Here is a 20,157-nt window from a genome sequence, read left to right as displayed (position 1 = left end):
ATGATGATTTAAGCTAACCTACATCACTGGGAAATGTTGGTTGTAGGGGTCCTTCATGAATTAGCTTTGTCAGCTAACCCAACTCCTACAGGAAGAGGAGTAGGTCATTGAGGGGGGCTATTTCAAGTAGCAACTACTAGTTTAAAATCAATGTGCTGCATGAAGCATATTTACCAGAATGTTGATGGGATTTGTGAATTGAACCATATGGGCCGGACTTCTCCAGCTATTCTCTGTTCTCACTGGCAGCGCACCCCGCCCTTAGGCTTCCCAGAGGCATGGAGTGGCTTCAATGGTAAATCCTATTGACAAGCGAAGGGAGTGGAGAAACCCGTCACCAGTGAACAGTGCGCTGCCAACAAACACGCGGCTAGGGAACCGGAAAGTCTCGCCCACGATATAACTAGACATTAATGCAAATGTAATTTGTGCTGGCGAAACTAGGCATTATATGGAATGCAGATGTCTCTGCTCTACCACTGTATCCATCTCCCTCTCCACTAAAGAAGATTAAGTGATCCCTTATCATATTGCTATTTGTGGGAAATTGCACAAATTGGCTGCCACATTTCCTTCGTTATAGCAGTGACTGCATTTCAAACATACTTCACGGGCTGAAACCTTTGTCCTGAGGTTGTGAAAGGCACGACATAAATTAAAGCTTTCTTTCCTTTCTTAGAATTAGACTTTGCCGTAAAATAGAGGGACAGGTGGGTTTACAGCACGTTTTGATATTTGGGAGAAATGGAAAGCGGGCTGCCAATTCTCAATCGCCGTGTTTGCACCGTCGTACAAAGTGAAGAATATTTCCTATGTTTGTGTGTGTGTGTGTGTGTGCGTGGGAGGTGGGGGCTGGGCTACTACACCCCGACAAAGCAGCAGGCAGCAAAGTAAGACTTGAGAGCATAAAATGAGTTGCGTTTCTCTTGAATGTTTTTTGCCAGATACTTTGTTGAGTCTGTCAATGGTGACACTGCCCAAAGATGCCCCTTCCGTGCTCAGTTGAGATGCTACACCCCTGCACCACTTTGGGTTCTGGGAATCTATCGGATGTCCTGGATCCCGATGCAAATAGGAGCATAAGCCGAAACCCTCTCCTCAAACAGAGATCTTTCACGGAAAGTGGACGACAAAGAGAGGTGTGCGCTTTGAAGCTCGGCAGCCATTTTTATTGCATTCCTTCCAAACTAAAGGCACAGAGAATAAGCAGAGCAACAATGCATTGACTTACCCATAGAGGAAGAGAAGCAAAGCCAACACGGGAAGGTTTGAGGAAGACACGTAGGATTTTTGTTGGAAACAGACAAAAATGAGGATGACCAGTGTGGCAGGAACCACATAGTTACACTGAAAAAAAAAACAACCAACATTTGTGGTTAACAGTAATATTTCATCAGTGGGTTCATGTCAAACAAAATGTTTTGTTGGCTACAGTTTAGTTTTAGGGACTCTCAGAATAATTGGGCTGCTTCCTGTTGAATTCTTCCCCTTGGGTGCTCTTTCCAAGGACCAGTGCAAACTTGATGGGTCGAATGGCCTCCTTCTGCACTGTAAAGTCGATGAATTCTGTGGTCAGAATTTTAGCAAAACCAAAGTCAATGGGAATTCAGGGGTAAACACTCCACTGATTGGCATCATGATTAGCACAAAGGAAGATAGCTGTAGTTTTTGGTGGTCAATTATCTCAGCCCCAGGACATCGTTCCCCAGAGTAGTGTCCTCAGCCCAACCAACGTCAGCTGCTTCATCAATAACCTTCCCTCCATCATAATGAAGTGGAGATGTTCACTGATGATTGCACAATAGTCAGTGCCATTCGCAACTCCTCAGATACTGATGCAGTCTAGTGTCCAAATGCAGCAAGACCTGGACAACATTCAGACTTGGGCTGGCAAGTGCCAAGCAACATTTGTGCCAGACAATGACCATCTCCAACAAGAGAAAATCTAACCATTTTCCTTTGACATTACCATTGCTAAATTCTCCACAATCAACATTCTTGGGGTTACCATTGACTAGAAATTGAACTCGATCATCTATAAGAATACTGTGGCTACAAGAGCAAGTCAGAGGCTGGGAATTCTGTGGAGAATAACTCACCAACTGATTCCCAAAGCATGTCCACTAGTTACAAGGCACAAGCCAGGAGTTTGATGGAATACTCTCAACTTAGCGGGATAAACGCGGCAGTGGTTAGCACTGCTGTCTCACGTCGCCGAGGTTCCGGGTTCGATCCCGGTCTCGGGTCACTGTCCATGTGGAGTTTGCACATTCTCCCCATGTCTGCATGAGTGTCACCCCCACTATCCAAAAAGATATGCAGGGTAAGTGAATTGGCCACGCTAAATTGCCCCTTAACTGGAAAAAAAAAATTCGGTACTATAAATCTATTTTTAAAACACTTAGCTTAGCGGGATAAATGTGACTCCATCAACATTCAAAAAGGTTGACACCACCCAGAACAAAGCAGTTCGCTGGATTGTCGTGCTTTTCATCACTTTCAACATCCACTCCCTCCACCACCGATGCATCTTGTCAGCAATGTGCATCATCTACAGGATGCACTGCCGCAACTCACCTAGCCTTCTTCAACAACACCTTTCAAACCCCCATTCTCAACACCTAGAACGACGAGGGCAGCTGTTGCATGGGAACGGCATCAACTGCGAGTTTACCTCACACCGTCCTGACTTGGAAATATATCGCCGTTCCTTCACTGACACTGGGTCACAATCCTGGAACTCCCTCCCTAACAGGACTGAGGGTGTACCTAACCTGGACTGTAGTAGTTCCTGGAACTGTAGGAGTTCAAGGTGGCAGCTCACCATCAGCTACTTGAGGACAAGTTGGAATGGGCAACAAATGCTGTCCTAGCCAGCAATGCCCATATCCCAGGAAATAACTAGAATATTGTGTTCTGATTTCTTAAAATCAACACGACAATGTTTCAATTTCGATAAATTCTGAGCAAACAGGGGGCGGGATTCTCACTCCCACGTCGAAGTGGCTGCGCCGTCATGAACGCCGTTGAGGTTCACGACGGCGCGGAACGGCCCCGGTCACGACCGATTCAGGCCCTGACAATGGGCCAGTATCGGGGCCGCGTCATCTACCCGCGCCAGGCCTTGTCGCCCGCGTAAAAGCGGCACCGCATAGATGACGCGGCCGGCGCCGCATAACGGACGTCATCCACGCATGCGCGGGTTGGCCGGCGCCAACCCACGCATGCGTGGTTGCCGTCCTGTCCAAATCCGCCCCGCAAGAAGATGGGGGACGGATCCTGCGGGGCCGCGGAAGGAAGGAGGTCCTCCTTCAGAGAGGACGGCCCGACGATCGGTGGGCACATTCAAGGTGAAGCTCGGTGCAGGGTCCCCCCTCGCCCCCCCACAGGCCGCCCCCCCCCAGCGTTCACGCACCGCCCACGACTGTAGCGACCAGGTGTGGACGACGCTGGGGGGAACCCGCCGTTTTGGCCTGGCCGCTCAGCCCATCCGGGCCTCAGAATCGCGGGGGTGCCGGAGAAGTGCCATTTTGGGTATCTCCGGCGATTCTCCGGCCTGCGGCCCGCGAAACTCGACCGGCCCGTTCCCGCCGCTTGGGAGAATCGCGGGAGGGCGTCGGACCGGCGTCCCCGGAAATTTCGGCGGCCCAGGTGATTCTCCCAACTGGCGTGGAAGTGGAGAATCGTGCCCATGGAGTCACAATGAAATCCTTAATCACAACCCAAGAATGTTTACTGCCATGTAAAAACATGTGTAGAAGAAATGATCTATCACAAACTTTGGGTTGGTTAAGACAGTCGTAATAAACACCTAAGACTTTAACCAACTCCATTCTTGAGGAATGATAAAAAATAGGCGTATGGTCAACCATCCCAAATACATCACGAACGTGATGCATAAACAAATCTAATTTGTTATCCTAGATACTGTTAAAGGATGTGGTCTGTGACAGTCAGAACTTCAACCACCTTCACTTCTTTACACATTTCCTGATGAAGTGGGTATGACAGCCAGGTTGTTGTTAATAGTGTATCTTCACACTCATATACTGTTTCTTTTTAACCCTTTGGGGAACGGTGGGGAAAGTGGTGGAAGGAATCCCGAGCTGATTATCCACCCATTGAGCTGAATACTCTGTCCATGGCCAATAGGTCCTGGAGTTGACTTAGGAGAACCAGACTTAGGAGTAAGAATTCCTCTGGTTGCTACGTGTTGTATGATCGCTGATCAAAATACTTCCAACCAAATTATAAACTGCTTCCCACAGAACATTTTAGGCTTATTCTGAAAATAACCAACAGAGGAGATATTCACAAACGCGATTCCACACACAAACAATGACCCAGTTGAATCCTTACTCTACGGTTCATGATCTAACACGTCGATTAATAAAATGCCACTGATGGGTTGCTGAGGAGTCTGTGTTCTTACAATTCTTGATTCCCAACACTAGAGGGCACCAGCATGCCGTGCAGACACACTAGGTACAGCAATTAGCACTGCAGCTTTGTGTCGCAAAGAGTAGCAGATAGCATTAACTTGGAGGCTACTGGCGATTGGACTGATTACAAGGCAGCGGTTTCGATGGCGGATTTCTCTGACATCTGAAAAGTTTAAGATGCCTTTGCCAAAAAATGGGAAAATACATCATAATTCATTCATAAATGTAAAAGAACTGCGAGTGCTGCTGCTCGAAGGAACAAGGCGTACATCCTTTTTTGAACAATTTGTTCCTTCGCCAGAAAAGTTCTTCATGAGCAGATTCTGGGACACTAAGACTCCCAGGTATTATTTTGCATTTGAGTAATACCAGTCCTCTGGTGGATTAACTATTCATCCTCATCATATAAATGAGATTTATTTTTTAAACTTTCAACAACCCTGTGAAAACAAGGACGATGTTTCTCTGGGAAATTGCCAGCTGACTGCAAAGTAGGCTTGACACTATTTTTTTTACTGTCAACAGTAGTACAATGGAGGAAAATATATCTGCAAGAGGGACTGCAAATTCCTCTTCAGAAAGGATGAGGGCCGACTTGATAGAGGTTTATAAAATGATCAGGGGAATCGATAGAGTAGACAATCAGAGACTTTTTCCCTGGGTGGAACAAACCATTATAAGGGGTATTAAATTTAAGGTGAATGGTGGAAGATATAGGAGGGATGTCAGAGGTAGGTTCTTTACCCGCAAAGTAGTGGGGGCATGGAATGCACTGCCTGTGGAAGTAGTTGAGTCGGAAACATTAGGGACCTTCAAGCGGCTATTGGATAGGTACATGGATTACGGTAGAATGATGGGGTGTAGATTAATTTGTTCTTAATCTAGGACAAAAGTTCGGCACAACATCGTGGGCCAAAAGGCCTGTTCTGTACTGTATTTTTCTATGTTCTATGTTAAAGGGGGCTGAATTGCTGGAGGGGTTTCCCTCCTGATTCTACACCCCAATTTCCGTGCACAAGCCGCAAAAACACGATGCCAGGTTTTCTGTGGCTTTTCCATCAACCATTAAGAACCACAGGAGGAACTACACCAGCACTGAAACCTCAGGGAATCATGCGACGCAGAAGGATGCCATTCAGGCCATCGTGGCAATGCTAGCTCTCTGAGAGAGTTAATCAATTAGAGCCATTCGTCAGTTCAAAATGCCGCCCCACCCCCGTAACCCTACAAATGTTTATTTTTCCCATGTCCAATTCCCTCGAGGCTGCTGCACACTTCTTGGTAAGAAGCGTCTCACGGTTCGAGGCATTTCGTGATGAAGTTCCTTACTTACCATATCCCACACGTAGTTAGTCAACCAGTACATGGCCGGCTTCACTCCGCTGATGAGCTGCATGTGTTTGGCTTTGGTGACCCGCTCCTGAATCAGGAAGACAACAAAACTGGCCGGGACGAAGGACATGGCAAAGATCACGCAGATCGAAACTAAAACATCCACCGACGTGGTCATCCTGCAACGTAAACAAAAACAAGAATCAGGATCGTCAAACGAGGCAATCAGATGGTTCTGTCCAAGAAAGAAATGAGGGATATCTGAGTAAGGGGGATGTGGGGCACCCGCCGCTTCAGAAAAACAGAAGGAGCCCTTGCAAACCCTTTAGTCATCGGTAAGAGCAATTTAATTTGCCCAAAGATAGTTTGCAGTGAGGGAAGCAAGTAGCAGATACTTACAGAGCCACTTCGGAGATCTGCTCCTTGGTCAGGTTGAGTGGGTGATTAATGGCGGTAATTCCATACGTGCTCGGATCTTCTCCCTTTGCTAGATGAGTACGCAGAATGGCATTGTTCATGACGTTCAGGAAGGCGCCGATGGCATGCCAACCTTTGTTGTTAAACCAGATCTAAATTGCAAAACCAAATGGCTCGTGTGAAACATCATTATTGATAGTATGGGTTCGCTGTAACATTGGTAAAAATGCAACGTTTACCTTACCTAGTCTGCCCCATGCGAGAGCATTATTTTTCACTGAAGCTTAATACTCTTTGTATTTGTGTGTGGTTTGATGACGACAGCCCATTTTCTTCCCTTTTCTCATGGATTCTTGCTGTGTTACAGTTCCATAGGCTGCAGTATGCCCATCAATTACTTCACGCGAGAGTCATCTCTCACATGCTTGAGGTGAACAACCCCCCAGAGCTGGTGGGCTATTTGGCTTTGGTGACTGGAAAATCATAGATCAGCTCGACCCTACCCTCGCCTGACATCCACCCACTCACCTGTGCACGTGCGTGTGCTTGCAAATACTAGCTGGCATCGGCGATTAGGTACACGCTCCGGGTGAGCTCTAGCCTGGCGATGCTCACAACTTAACTGCACAGATCGGGGAACTGTATCTGAGGCCATTTGACCGCTGGACTCTTCACTCCCAACCAGGGATAATGAAAAATGGACTGAATGGTCACTTGGAAGGAAGTAATAAATAGAACAAGACCAAATTCCCAAAGAAATAAGGATTAGGGAAACTTAGGCAATGGGATGGAGTTAAAATTGACCCTCATGTCAGATGAAGTAGGGTTGGAGGAGATGCGTTTACAGCATAAACACCAGTAAAGACCTTTGGCTGTAAAACTCTACACAGTTCTAGGTTTTAAATGGTTCACCAGTAAGAGTAAAACTCTGGCTGTCGGACGAAATAGAGGATACGATATTTTTAATGTAGTTAACAATGTGCTTACCATACGTTGAGACCCAAAAACTGGGGGGACTGATTTCTATTGTTGAAGTGAATGATGGGGAAAATTGGGGAGAAATGGGGCCAGGTGATGTATAATAGGCTGTCGTTCTTTTGCTGCCTGTTTCTTGCCTGGGAACAGTTAAAATCAGCCCTGGCAGGCCTGTGATTTTGAATGCTATTTTCACGGCCGTGCAATCTGAGAGTGAGCTAACAATTACAGGGACACTTTGTGAAAGGAAGCAAGCGCAAAGCAAGTCCCAATATTTTAGCAATGTAGAATCAGCGAGCACCTAAACCCCTTTGAACCACTTTGTTCTCAGACCAGCAGGTGTTTTCCCCCTTTTCGGTCTCCACGCAATATTCTTTTGAAAGTTACGACTAAATCTGCTTCAATCACCCTTTCAGATAGTGCGTGCATGACAATTATTTGCATTAAAAAAATTGTCCTCAACTCTGGCTGTTCTGCCAGTTAAGTTAAATCTGTGCTCTCTGCTGGTGGAAACAGTTTCTCCCTATCTACCTTGTCCAAATCCCCGATATAGGTAACAATTGGATAGTCAGGGAATCTCAGCTACCAACTGCAAGACACTGCATCGTCGAGATGGCTCTGTTAGGATTATTGGTGCAGAGTAGAAGCACGCTTTACTCTGTGCCAAGCTGTGCTGCAGTGAGAATGGGTGGTGACACTGGTTGGAAAAAGCAGAAGTGTGCATTCTGTTCCGCACACTGACATCAGTCACCTCCATAAGCATAAAAACATCCAATTAAAGCAAATTGCAAAATTGCATTTTTATGCATTCAAAAGCAAAGTATTATTAGACTGGGGAAGGAGCATCGGATTTTAAAATGCTTGACTGGAAGAAATGCTGAGCCCTCACCAAGTCCTAACAGGTCATGTCTTACCTTCACGTTATCTTTTGTGTCTAATCCAGACATGAACTTCGGTAGCTGGCTCATAAATCGGTCAGAGGCACTGCCCTGGAGGGTGAAGAGAGAAACAATTAATAGATCTTAACTGCGCAAATAGCATCAGCCAGGTTCACTCTTTAGTAGGATGCAGGAGTCATTGGCAGCTTGTACAATTCACAATTATTCGTGAGATGCATCGCACAGATCAACCAATGTAAGTCCTGTGTATCGGCTCCAACTTGGTGAGGCGGGGCATTGCAAGACCCTGCATGGGATTTTCCAGCCCTTCCCTCGGCGCCGCACTAAATCATAGAATTTACAGCGCAGAAGGGGGCCATTCGGCCCATCGTGTCTGCACCGGCCCCTGGAAAGAGCACCCTACTTAAGCCAACGCCTCCACCCTCCCCATCCCCGTAACCTAATAACCCCAACTAACATTTTGGACACTAAGGGACAATTTTTCAATCCACCTAACCCACACATCTTTGGGCTGTGGGAGAAAACCGGAGCACCCGGAGGGAACACACGCTGACACGGGGATAGCGTGCAGACTTCTCGCAGAGAGTCACCCGAGGCTTGAACTAAACCTGGGTCCCTGGAGCTGTGAGACAGCAGTGCCACCATACCGCCTCGAAAGAAACATGGCAAGCTGCTTTTGCCACTGGAAAACACGCAGCGGGGGGGGGGGGGGGGGGGGGGGGGGGGGTAGATATCCAAGTGTTGGAAAGGTTTTTTCATCCAGTTATTGATTTGATTGGCTTCCCTTCATATTAGTCAAACATCCAGTAATTGTTTAGCCTGTTTACAGGAATATTATTCAAACGAGAGGAAGTATTGAAGCATATTACAATGTTTTCAGTTCTCCCAATGATTTAAGAGTTGGCGGTACTGTACTGAATGTATACATCTTTTTCTTCATTTGTTAACGGGATGTGGATATCATTGGCACGGCCAGGATTTACTGTCCATCCTTGATTTTCCTTGAGAAAGTGGTGATGAGCAGTGTTCTTGAACCGCTGCAGGCCTTGTGATGTAGATACACCCATAGTGCTGATAGGGGGGGGCTCCAGGATTTTGATCCAGCGATAGTTAAGGAACGGCGATAGCTCCAAGTGAGCTATCCAAGTGTGTAATGTGGAGGGAACTCGCAGGTGCTTGTATATTACCCTGCATCTGCTGCCCTTGTTCTTCTAGGCGGTAGAGTTTGTGCATTTTGGAAGGTGATGTTGCAAGGAGCTTTGTCAAAGGTGTAGGGATATTGTCCCATTAGGCAACTAAAACAACCAGTATCCCAGTTATTTTAACCAGGATATGGACGTCACTAGCTAGGTTGGGATTTTTGACCATTTTTGATACCCTAAGTGGCCGGTTGTCGCCTTAACCATTTCAAAGTAACTTCCTCATGAAGTGGCAGAACAGATCACCCTTTGCATCAAACATTCCCAGAGAAACTAGGGATGGGCCATAACTGCTGGCCTCACCAATGATGCCCAAATCCTGAGAATGAAGAAAAGCATTGAACCATGCAGTTTGTTTCAACGTGACTGAGCTTTACATCAATAGCGCTCAATGCCACCACACAGTTCAATTCACCTCTCTGAGTTTCCAATCGGAGTCTCATTGTGTAGATTGGAGGGGCGTGCTGGTGTCCCCACGGAGGCAGGGGGAGAATTAATTCTGATAGTATTTCACGTCTCCTTGAGCTGTCTACAGGACTACCGCTGAAAACCTGGGAACCAGGGACCAGGTAGCAGATCTGCTACTAAAGCTACTAAACAGATGTGGGGGACTAAAGAATGGGAATAACCACCCTCAGACTACCAACTACTGTTTGTAACACTAGTTTGAGCTGATCAAAAGGTTTTGTTCCTCTATTATTTCGCGCAAACTGTTCAAAATTATATCACAAGGCATTTGACTGTAATAAAAATCCAGTACTCGGGCAGCACTGCTGTCTCACGGCTCCAAGGTCCCAGGTTCGATCCCGGCTCTGGGTCACTGTCCGTGTGTAGTTTGCACATTCTCCCCGTGTCTGCATGGGTTTCGCCCCCACAACTCAAAAGATGTGCAGGTAGGGGGATTGGCCACGCTAAATTGCCCCTTAATTGGAAAAAGATGAATTGGGTACTCTAAATTTTTTTTTTTTAAGTTTTAAATCCAGTACTGACCCGTGTCAATTCGAGCATCTTCTTCAACTGGAGTATGGCTTCAGTGACCTCTTCTCGTGGTGGCAGTAACTGAGAGCTTTCACCGCCCAATGAAAATCCTCCATACCTAGAGGTCAAGAACAAATCAGTGGCTGGTCCTCTACTTGCAGAAGCGGAAATATCTTTGTCACAACAGGTTGTTGGAACACGGTGCTTCGCCGAGACCCAGTGATCCGCAAAGGTATTCTGGGGAGAATCTGGCGCAGTGGTAATGTCAATGGGCTAGTAATCTAGATGGTCAGGCTAATTCTCGGGGGCATGGGTTCAAATGCCACCATGGCAGCTGGTGAAAGAGCACCCTACCTAGGCCCACTCACCCCTGGCCTAACGCCATAACCCCACCTAATCTGCACGTCCCTGGACACGAAGGGGAAATTTTAGCACGGCCAATCCGCGCATGTTTGGACTGTGGGAGGAAACCGGACTACCCACGTCGTGTGAAAGAAAGAATAAAATAATCTTCCCAATGGCTTTGGGCACAAGTATGTTTGATCTTTGGCACAGAAGAGTTTCTACTAGTCATTCAGCCGGTGGAATTTCTTTTTATTATTTGAGTCATTCGTGATTCTGAGCTTCAACCACTCTTTCCTCTTGTCCAATATATTTAATGGAACACTTTACCTAAGTAATGCATTGGGTCTGCATTTTTATATATATATCTGTTCCTCAAATAGGAGTACCACTGGTAAGTGGTTTATTGCCCATCACTAACTGCCCTAGAGAAGATGGTGATGAGCTGCCTTCTTGAACTGCCTTAGTCCATGTGGTGTAGGTACAGCTGTTGGGAGGGGGAGTGCTAGGATTTCCACGCAGCATCGGTAAAGGAACAAGTAACTGCATATGTAATAATTTAATAATTGCTTACTGTCACAAGTAGACTTCAATGAAGTTACTGTGAAAACCCCCTAGTCGCCACATTCCAGCCTGTTCGGGGAGGCTGGTATGGGAATTGAACACGCGCTGCTGGCATTATTCTGCATTACAAGCCAGCTGTTTCGCCCACTGTGCTAAACCAGCCCCTAGGTTTACGCTTTCGTGCAGTAATGCTCAGTGAGTAAACCGAAAAGGACTTAAGAGCCTCACCAGGCCCCAGTGCATACTGACTGCCCAATGCCTCCCCTGTCCCCCCGAAAAATATCAGACAAGTTGGGGACAGGAAGGTAGGTGATGAGAAAGCCACGTCCTGGATTTTATGTGCACCCGCCACCTTCAAACATACCAGAGAGAGAGTGTAAAATCCAGCCTCGAGTTAATGAATAGAATTATATGGAGGCGAAAAGACTACAAAGCCAATGAGAGGCCCCACATCGCCTACCTTTGAGAAGGCCGGCATATTAAGTGCCAATTAGGCACTTAACTGGGCAGCAGTGGGTCTTCCTCGGGATCAAAAATCCCGAAGGCGAAAATGTCACCCCCCTCCAAACCTGCCGGTCAATCAGAGAGAGACCGGCCGCAGTTGAGTGATGGCGGGAGGGGGATTTGTGGGGTGGAGGTCATGGGAGAGGGGAGTGGGTAGCAATGGCTGCTGAGTGGCTCCCACGGAGCTCCCTCCTTCCCGTGCTGGGCCGCTCGACCTGGAACTTAAGAGCCTCAACTGGCGAAGGGGCCGGAAGGGCACCCACGAGCCTTCAGAAGGAGTAACAACCAAGTGACAAAGGGGCACCATGCAAGATCGACTGTTACTCTGCTACAGGGTCGCTTCTGCAGAATACAATTTGCTTTACTCCCCAAAATCATTCTCATAGGTCTGAAAAGAGTACCAGGAGAGAGGCAGAAGAAGATAAATTACTCATTAACCTACCTGAACTCATTCACCCACATTTTGTTCTTTAAACTGTTAAAAAACAAACCAGAATAAAGAATTGAGAACACTTGGTACATGGTAGCAAATACAAATTATATGAGAAACATTCTCAATCGAATGCCCAGTTGCAATGTTTTTGCCTGATCGTGTGATGCCCTTTTCACCATTATATTACATCAGTGACAACAATCCAATTTTAAATGATTCACAGGTTACCTTCTTCCAATGATTTGTGCATAAGTTTTCACAAGGTAATCTGATATGTTCCTGCCCGACAAGTTCTGCAGGATGTCTGTCGAGTTCAATTTAATCTAGAAAGAGAGGGAAGAAAAATAGCAAATTTTTCCAGTGATTCCAAAGTTGCTGATTTCATGCCCGCTCCTTTTTAGGGCATTATATTAATTCCCTTTTGCCTTCACTTTAAATATAACTAAAACCCTGATGCCAATGTTAAAAGCTACTTGGTAAGTAAGTGACAACGTTGCTTCCTTTCACCAAATTTGGTATTCTTGTGATTCTGCTCTGATGAGTCCAAGATGAAAAGCTTTGACAGCATCTTTTATTTAAAGCAGTACTCAAGTTCTGTAGCTGTTGTTGTAATGTAGGAAATGTGGTGATTTGCACACAGCAAATTCCTATAAGCAGCAATATCTTAATGGCCAGATTCTATTTTTTTGTGATGTTAATTGGCGGATAAATGTTCGTCAGGGCACTGGGGGATAACTCCTCCACTCTGCTTTGAAATAGTGCCATGGGATATTTTACACCCACCTGTGAGGGCAGGCAGGTTTAACAACTCATCCAAAAGATGGCAGTTCCAACAGTGCAGTAACTTCCATCCAGCTGTGTGTGGCTGGAATGACATAAAATACAAGACAGGCGAACCTTCACATCTGTATAAACCTAGGGGTGTGAGTTGCACACCTGTATGGTGGGGAAAAGACCGTTGCCCATCTCCTTGTGGAATGTGCCTTTGCAAAGAAGGTCTGGAGAGAGGTGATGTGGTTTTGGTCGAGTTTCATCCTCGGCAGCCCCATGTGGCAGGACTCTGTGCTCTTACAGGCTGTTCCCAGGAACGCACACCGAGACACACATCAGCTGTTGCTGGAGGATCATCAATTCGGTGAAAGACGCTATTTCGTCTGCCCGCAACATGTTGGTCTTCCAGTGCAAAGAATTGTCTCCGACTGAATGTTAAAGATTGCCATATTCCCAAGGCCCCAGGGCTATATGCTGAGGGAGGCACTAAAGCTTGATTCAGCCGCCGCAGAGGCGCAATGGGGAAAGGTCGCTGTCTAAGACCTTTCAACCATAGTGAACAGAGGGACTGGGAATTGTATATAATCCCCTCGAGCAGCACGGTAGCACAGTGGTTAGTACAGTTGCTTCACAGCTCCAGGGTCCCAGGTTCGATTCCCGGCTTGGGTCATTGTCTGTGCGGAGTCTGCACGTTCTCCCCGTGTCTGCGTGGGTTTCCTCCGGGTGCTCCGGTTTCCTCCACAGTCCAAAGATATGCAGGTTCGGCGGATTGGCCATGAGAAATTGCCCTTAGTGTTCAAGAAGGTTGGGTGGGGTTGCTGGGTTACGGGGAGGGTGGGGGTGTGGGCTTGGGTATGGTGCTCTTTCCAAGGGCCGGTGCAGACTCGATGGGCCGAATGGCCTCCTTCTGCACTGCAAATTCTATGAAAAATCTATCTATGAGCTGTATGGCTCACACTGAATGTATACAGTGAATATTACATGTATCACAATTGTATTGAAACACCTCAGAGTGCACCTTGTTCTATGTCGACAACTTAAATACCTTCGGACCATTTGGAATGACCATTTTGAAATGTCTGTAATGTTTCTTTGACTGTACTGAGGCACCTCAAGAGGCCAACACAACTGTAGAGAACTTGAATATTATTGCACTTTGTGCGTTGGGCATTTTGAGATGTTTGTAATGTTCTTTCAGAGATTTTACAAATAAAGTATATTTTTGCAACAAAAGAAACGTATGGATAATGTTGGTGTGAAATCAAGATCATTGTTACATCAATGCAGCCAGCACAGAAAGTCTTATCGTATAAATAGTACAAAATGTGCCGTGTTCCTTCTGCAGCTGAATGTGAAGCAGGACTTCGAGCTTTCTAGCGAGTGACTTTTCTCACACTAAAATGCTCCTGTCCTTTATGTTACTCTAAAACGTGTAGCTGTGCAATTGCAAGCATTCTTGCCTGACCTAGTGAGATCATAATGAGGGCGCAATTGCTAAAAGTTAGCTGACTATTGGGGATTCTTCATTCGCAGTTGAAGCTTTGTGATACAATGAGCATTAAGTCCATCACTGTGTTTACGTTACAACATGTATTTGTCTGTTACCTGAGGAGGAGGAAATCCGCCAGCGGCTGCAGGGCAGTCAGGGAGCATCTTCTTTATAGAATTATCACTGCACCGGCACGCTGGCGAAGGATTGTCCATTGTCCAATTCCCATTGAGAAGGACATCCATTATAGAATCCGAGACAGCAGGCATCATCCATTCTTCAACCGTGGGCTCACAGGGATGATCCCTAAAAGGAGCGCAGACCACAAGAGACAGCCATTTATCTTTAAGCCCCATTCTTCAAACACATAACTCAGCTTAGCCCCTTGTGTTTTGTACTGTTTTGACATCAGTGACTGCACTATGGCCAACTGCATCGCAACACCAACAAGAATGTGCACAGCACCTGGTAACCTTAACATGATAAAGTGCCCCGTGGCATATCACAGGAGAGCTGGCAAACTAATTTTGACAGCAAACATAAATTTGACATCAAACCACAAAATTAGATATCAGGACAGGTGACCAGAAGCTGGACAGTGCAGCAGGCGGGCATCATGGGAAAAGAGGAATTCTGACAATTGCAATGTGACCGTTTGCACAGCAACACTTAGGAGAATAATTGCACAGTGGCGTCCTGTTACAAACCCCGGGGTCACTGACATGAGGCTCCCTGTCCATATTACTTATTCTCAGCTAAGACTGGCAAAACTGTTTCCGACAGTATCCTTGGTAGATTTCCTGGCAAAGTTTCGGACAGAACTAATGGAGCATTTCTGTTTTGAGTACGTGCTTTATTTTCATAATCATAAGATCATAAGATCTAGGAGGAGGAGTTAGGCAAATTGGCTTATTGAGCCTGTTCTGCCATTCAATGAGATCATGTGGCCTGAACTCTGTGGTGATCTTTGTGAGGGGTTTGCAGGATGGAAGGATTAGTGATCACAAAGATACACAAAGCTCTTTGAAGAACTAAACTAATTTTATTAACACTACTAAATTTGAGTTCGACACTTATTCTGAATACCAAACATACATGTAAGAATTAAACTACACTCACTAACACTATCTCTATCTACTAATTATAAACTATTATATCTTCACTAACTCTGCAATGGACTATGAATCTTATCTTCTTCAGCTCCAATCTAATCTCCTTCCCTTAATTTAAGAGTCAGTGCAATTTGTAGTACTGTCCCTTAGCTCCATCTAGTGGCGAGGCTTAACATTACATTAATTCTTCACATGCCGTACATTTGTATAATGTCACAAACTCCAGTTTCTTGCTTGTCCCCCATAACCCTAGACGCCCTTGCTATGTCAAAATTCTGTCTAACTCAGTCTTGAATATATTCAATGCCCCAGAGTTCACTGCTCTCACTGGAGGGGAATTCCAAAGATTAATGACCCTCTGAGGGAAGAAAATCTATTCATCCCCATCTTAAATGGGAGGCCCCTTTATTTTTAAACTGTGCCCCCGAGTTCTACATCCGCCATGGCAGGAAACATCATCCCAATATCTATGCTCTCAAGTCCCCTCAGGATCTCCTCTCTTCCAGTCGGATCATCTCTCGGTCTTCTAAATTTCAATGAGTAAAGGCCCGACCTTCTCAACTCTTTCTGGTAAGACAAACCCCTTCGTCCCAGGAATCAGCCGACTGAACCTCCTCTGAACTGCTTCTGGTGCAACCATATCCCTCCTTGAGTAAAGAGATCAATATTGCACACAGAAATCCAGGTGTGGTCTCACCAATTCCCTGTGCAGTTTCAGCAAAACCGGTCTACTATTATTGAGCTTTGACAAAGGGTTATCTGGACTCGAAAGGTTAGCTCTTTTCTCTCCCGACAGATGCTGACAGACCTGCTGAGATTTTCCAGCATTTTCTTTTTTGGCCTACTATTGTACTCCTTTCCCTTGCAATAAAGGCCAACATCCTTCTGTACTGCAGCATTCTGCACTCTCTTTCCATGTGAAAAATATTCTGCTTTCCTATTCTTCGTGCCAAAGTGGACAATCTCACATTTTCCTACTTTATACCCCATCTGCCATTTTTTAGCCCACTCATTTAACCTGCTTATACTCCCTTTGTGGTCTCTTTTGTATCCTCCTCACAATCTGTTTTCCTACCTATCTATGTATTGTAGCCAAATTTGCTGATGATACAGTCAGTCATTTTATTCAAGTTATTAATGTAGATCGTAAATAATCGAGGCCACAGAGCTGATCCCTGTGGGCCCTTCACTAATCACAGTTTGCCTACCTGAACATTATCCATATGTCTCTGTTTCTGGTTAGTTAGTCGATCTTCTATCCATGCTTATATATTACCACCCACCTCTGTCCCCCCACACCATGAGCTCTTGTACAGAAACCTTTTATATGGCACACTGCAGAATGCCTTTTGGAAATCCAAATCCATTGGTTCCCCCCATCCACCCTGCTTATTACATTCTCAAAGGACTCTAATAAATTTGTCGAACACAATTTCCCTTTCACAAAACCATGGTGACTCTGATTGTTCTAGGATTTCCAGTATGTCCTGCTCCCATCCTGTTAATAATGGATTCTACCGCTTTCCCAAAGACAGATGTTAGGCTAACTGGCCTATAGTTTCCTGCTTATATCTCCTCTTTCCATAGATTCATAAAATTCCTACAGTGTAGAATAGCGTAGATGAACTTTAGAGTGGTTTCACAGGTCGGCGCAACATCGCGGGCCGAAGGGTCTGTACTGCGCTGTAATGTTCTATGTTCTAAGGAGGCCATTCGGTCCATCTACTCTGCACTCTACCGAGGCATCCCCCCCCCCCCCCCCCCCCCTCACCCCCTATCCCCATAACCAACCCAACCTTGGACACTGTGGGGGAATTTATCATGTCCAATCCACCTAACCTGCACATCTTTGGACTGTGGGAGGAACCAGAGCACCCGGAGGAAACCCACGCACACACGGGGAGAACGGGCAAACTCCACAGTCATCCCAGGCCAGAATTATGCCCTGGCATTGTAATGCAGCAGTACTAACCACTGTGCCACCCTGCCACCCCTGTTTATACTGGGACCTTTAGAGAATCTGGAGAATTTATGTCAGGCAGAAGCTTTCAAGGCACGTTGTTGGGTGAAATGATGGTACATAAAACTGATTGCAACGCATGACCTTCAATAATCAAGTCAATACCAAATCTTCATTTTTTTTTGTAAAAGCAAACATGTGCATTCAGGTTGTGTGAAGAAAGAAATCGGCAATGTACTTACAGAATAGGGTTTCCTTCCATACACCGAATGCCGAATCCAGGTTTATTAACAAGAGAGTCAAGCAGTGTTTCTGTGTGCTCATCTCCAGGGGCATCATTGCTGCGAAGAGGTTATACAGGAAGATTAGTTATCTCATTGAAGTTGTACCAGTAGCAGGCACAGTCGGTGGGATTTTCCGGACCCCGCCCGCTGCCAGGGTCATCCGGTCCCACCGCACGCAAGCGGACCGCCGAATCTCCCATTCCTGAAACATTCCAGCCCATTGCCACTTTAACTGGGATATTTGTTCATTTCCAAACCCCTGACTCATAATATATGCAACTTTAGGGTGTTATGAGATTTTTAGGATCGGATTTTAACCGCTGACTGATCAGAAAATTTTCCATAGACACCCAGCTCAGTGAAACCTGTCGAGCTACAAGCAGAGCTAGGTAAAAGGGTTGAAATGTGAACCCATTTTTGTCCACGTGCTGCCTTAGGCCTCACAAGGAAAGTCTGGGCTTCTGTTATCCTGGAAACACCCCACGTTCTCCTGGGGAGATGGTGCCACAGCGGTTATGTCACTGGCCTAGTAATTCAAAGGCCTTGGCTAAGCTCCGGGGGCATGGGTTCAAATCCCACCAGCAATTAACAAATTGAAAATTTGTCTCGTTAATGGTGACCATAAAACTAAACATCGATTGTCATTCAAAATTTATTCACTAATGCCCCCTTTAGGGAAGCAAATCTGCCTTCGTTACCTGGCCTGGTTGACATGTGACTCCAGAACCATAGCAATGTGGTTGATTCTTAACTGCCCTCGGAAATGGCTGAGCAGGCCATTTAATTTATGGGCAATTAGGGGTCTACAATAAATGTTGACCTTACCAAAGATGTCCACATCCTACGAAAGAATGGGGGCAGCACAAGTGGTTAGCACTGTGGCTTCACAGTGCCAGGATCCCAGTTTGATTCCCCGCTGGGTCACTGACTGTGCGGAGTCTGCACGTACTCCCCGTGTGTGGTGGGTTTCCTCCGGGTGCTCCGGTTTCCTCCCACAGTCCAAAGATGTGCAGGTTAGGTGGATTGGCCATGATAAATTGCCCTTAGTGACCAAAAAGGATAGGAGGGGTTTTGGGGTTACGGGGATAGGGTGGAAGTGAGGGCTTAAGTGGATCGGTGCAGGCTTGATGGGCCGAATGGCCTCCTTCTGCGCTGTATATTCTATGTTCTGGATAAAAAGAAAAGGCACCAACCTTCCATTCCACCCATGAGACCCTGCTCCTGCAACCTGCCAGATCGGTGCCCATTTCAGGCACCCAGCTGGATGGCTGAATGTCAAAGAGCGCCGGGAATGTAAACAGCCCAGTCCTCAAATCAGTGCCACACAGGAGGGCAGAGGAGATCCATGTCCATGCTGTTCACCTGCCTGCCCACTCTTCCCTTTCCCAGAAACCTGACGCCCTCCAGAGGTTCAGTCGGATTCGGCAATACAGATAGTCTCAAAATGATTAACTAAACGCTTCAAGGTGCAACAGCAGCATGTAAGTAAGTCGAGCAAGTGTCCAATGTTGGGGCCGTGAAGAAGGATTTAACCCCACTTGGTCCTTCATTACTGTTGTTTTGTTTGACAGGTCATTGTCCACACTGAACACAATGCCAAATTATTTTCTCAACTGAGCATCAGTGACCATGGCAATGGTTCTTTTCGATCTCCCTTTAACCATCGCTTTGTTGCACCGTCACGAGTTGCGACTGGCCACAATTGAGGACGTACCTGATGAAAGTGTACTGCTCGTCATACATCCAGGGGTGAAGCTCCAAGCTAGGATATTTGCCAAACGGAGGCACAATCAGGCTGAACACCAGTGCTATGCAGACAAACACAGCGGGCAGGACAATCTGGAAAACACGGAAAAGTCAGAGTTGCTTCAGACTTGTACAAAAGCCAGGTTAAACGATGATACACTACCGAGCAATATTGCATGGAAGCTGTATGAATGAGCTCTGTTTGCTTTACAATAGGACTCAATAAAGACAAGGCCGCCAGTAGAGATGGACCTTGGCGAGGACTGAGAGCCGAGAATTGGGCGAGCACAGAACTCTCAGAGGTTCTGGGGGACGGGGAGGGTCACAGAGGTAGGACGGATCTTAGTATAAGTCAGATCAAGAGTGTAGCCTCACCTGAGCAAAGATTCCTTTTCTGCTGCGCTTGGCATAAATCAATCTTTTCCAGAACAACGCCACAAACTGTTGCCGAAAAAGATTCCAGCCCTTGACCGAGTAAGAACCTTTCCCATCCATCCCACTCAGGAAGTCCGTTTCCCGGGCCTCTGAGAACAAGAACAATCATTGTTAATGGTTGTGCACCTTCAACTGCACACCAAAGTCAATATAAAGGCAATGTGAGTCTGTGCTTGTCATTCACCAGATTACTCAATGATCTTGAAGCACAGTGAAAACAATCAGCGCTAATAAAAGACTGAATGATCTGTTAAGCTGCTCGCAGAAAAATACTT

General features: G+C 46.2%; 1 protein-coding gene across 2 annotated transcripts in view; it reads right to left on the bottom strand.

The window, feature by feature from the left end:
• The window catches only part of LOC140429820 (phospholipid-transporting ATPase ABCA1-like), a 168,837-nt gene that overhangs the window by 19,185 nt on the left and 129,495 nt on the right, over positions 1–20,157 (bottom strand). For both annotated transcript variants that reach the window (XM_072517273.1, XM_072517274.1), the window contains exons 28-38: positions 19,823–19,971; positions 19,416–19,540; positions 17,660–17,758; positions 14,462–14,651; positions 12,314–12,408; positions 12,095–12,127; positions 10,255–10,360; positions 8,081–8,155; positions 6,174–6,343; positions 5,776–5,953; positions 1,232–1,347 (exon numbers count right to left, since the gene is read on the bottom strand). In XM_072517273.1, coding sequence (XP_072373374.1) covers positions 1,232–1,347; positions 5,776–5,953; positions 6,174–6,343; positions 8,081–8,155; positions 10,255–10,360; positions 12,095–12,127; positions 12,314–12,408; positions 14,462–14,651; positions 17,660–17,758; positions 19,416–19,540; positions 19,823–19,971 — 1,336 coding nt within the window. The remainder of the gene's footprint in view (positions 1–1,231; positions 1,348–5,775; positions 5,954–6,173; positions 6,344–8,080; positions 8,156–10,254; positions 10,361–12,094; positions 12,128–12,313; positions 12,409–14,461; positions 14,652–17,659; positions 17,759–19,415; positions 19,541–19,822; positions 19,972–20,157) is intronic.

This window comes from Scyliorhinus torazame, chromosome 9 (genome assembly GCF_047496885.1).
Source record: "Scyliorhinus torazame isolate Kashiwa2021f chromosome 9, sScyTor2.1, whole genome shotgun sequence".
Taxonomy (NCBI): domain Eukaryota; kingdom Metazoa; phylum Chordata; class Chondrichthyes; order Carcharhiniformes; family Scyliorhinidae; genus Scyliorhinus; species Scyliorhinus torazame.
This window is presented reverse-complemented; position numbering and strand designations above follow the sequence as displayed.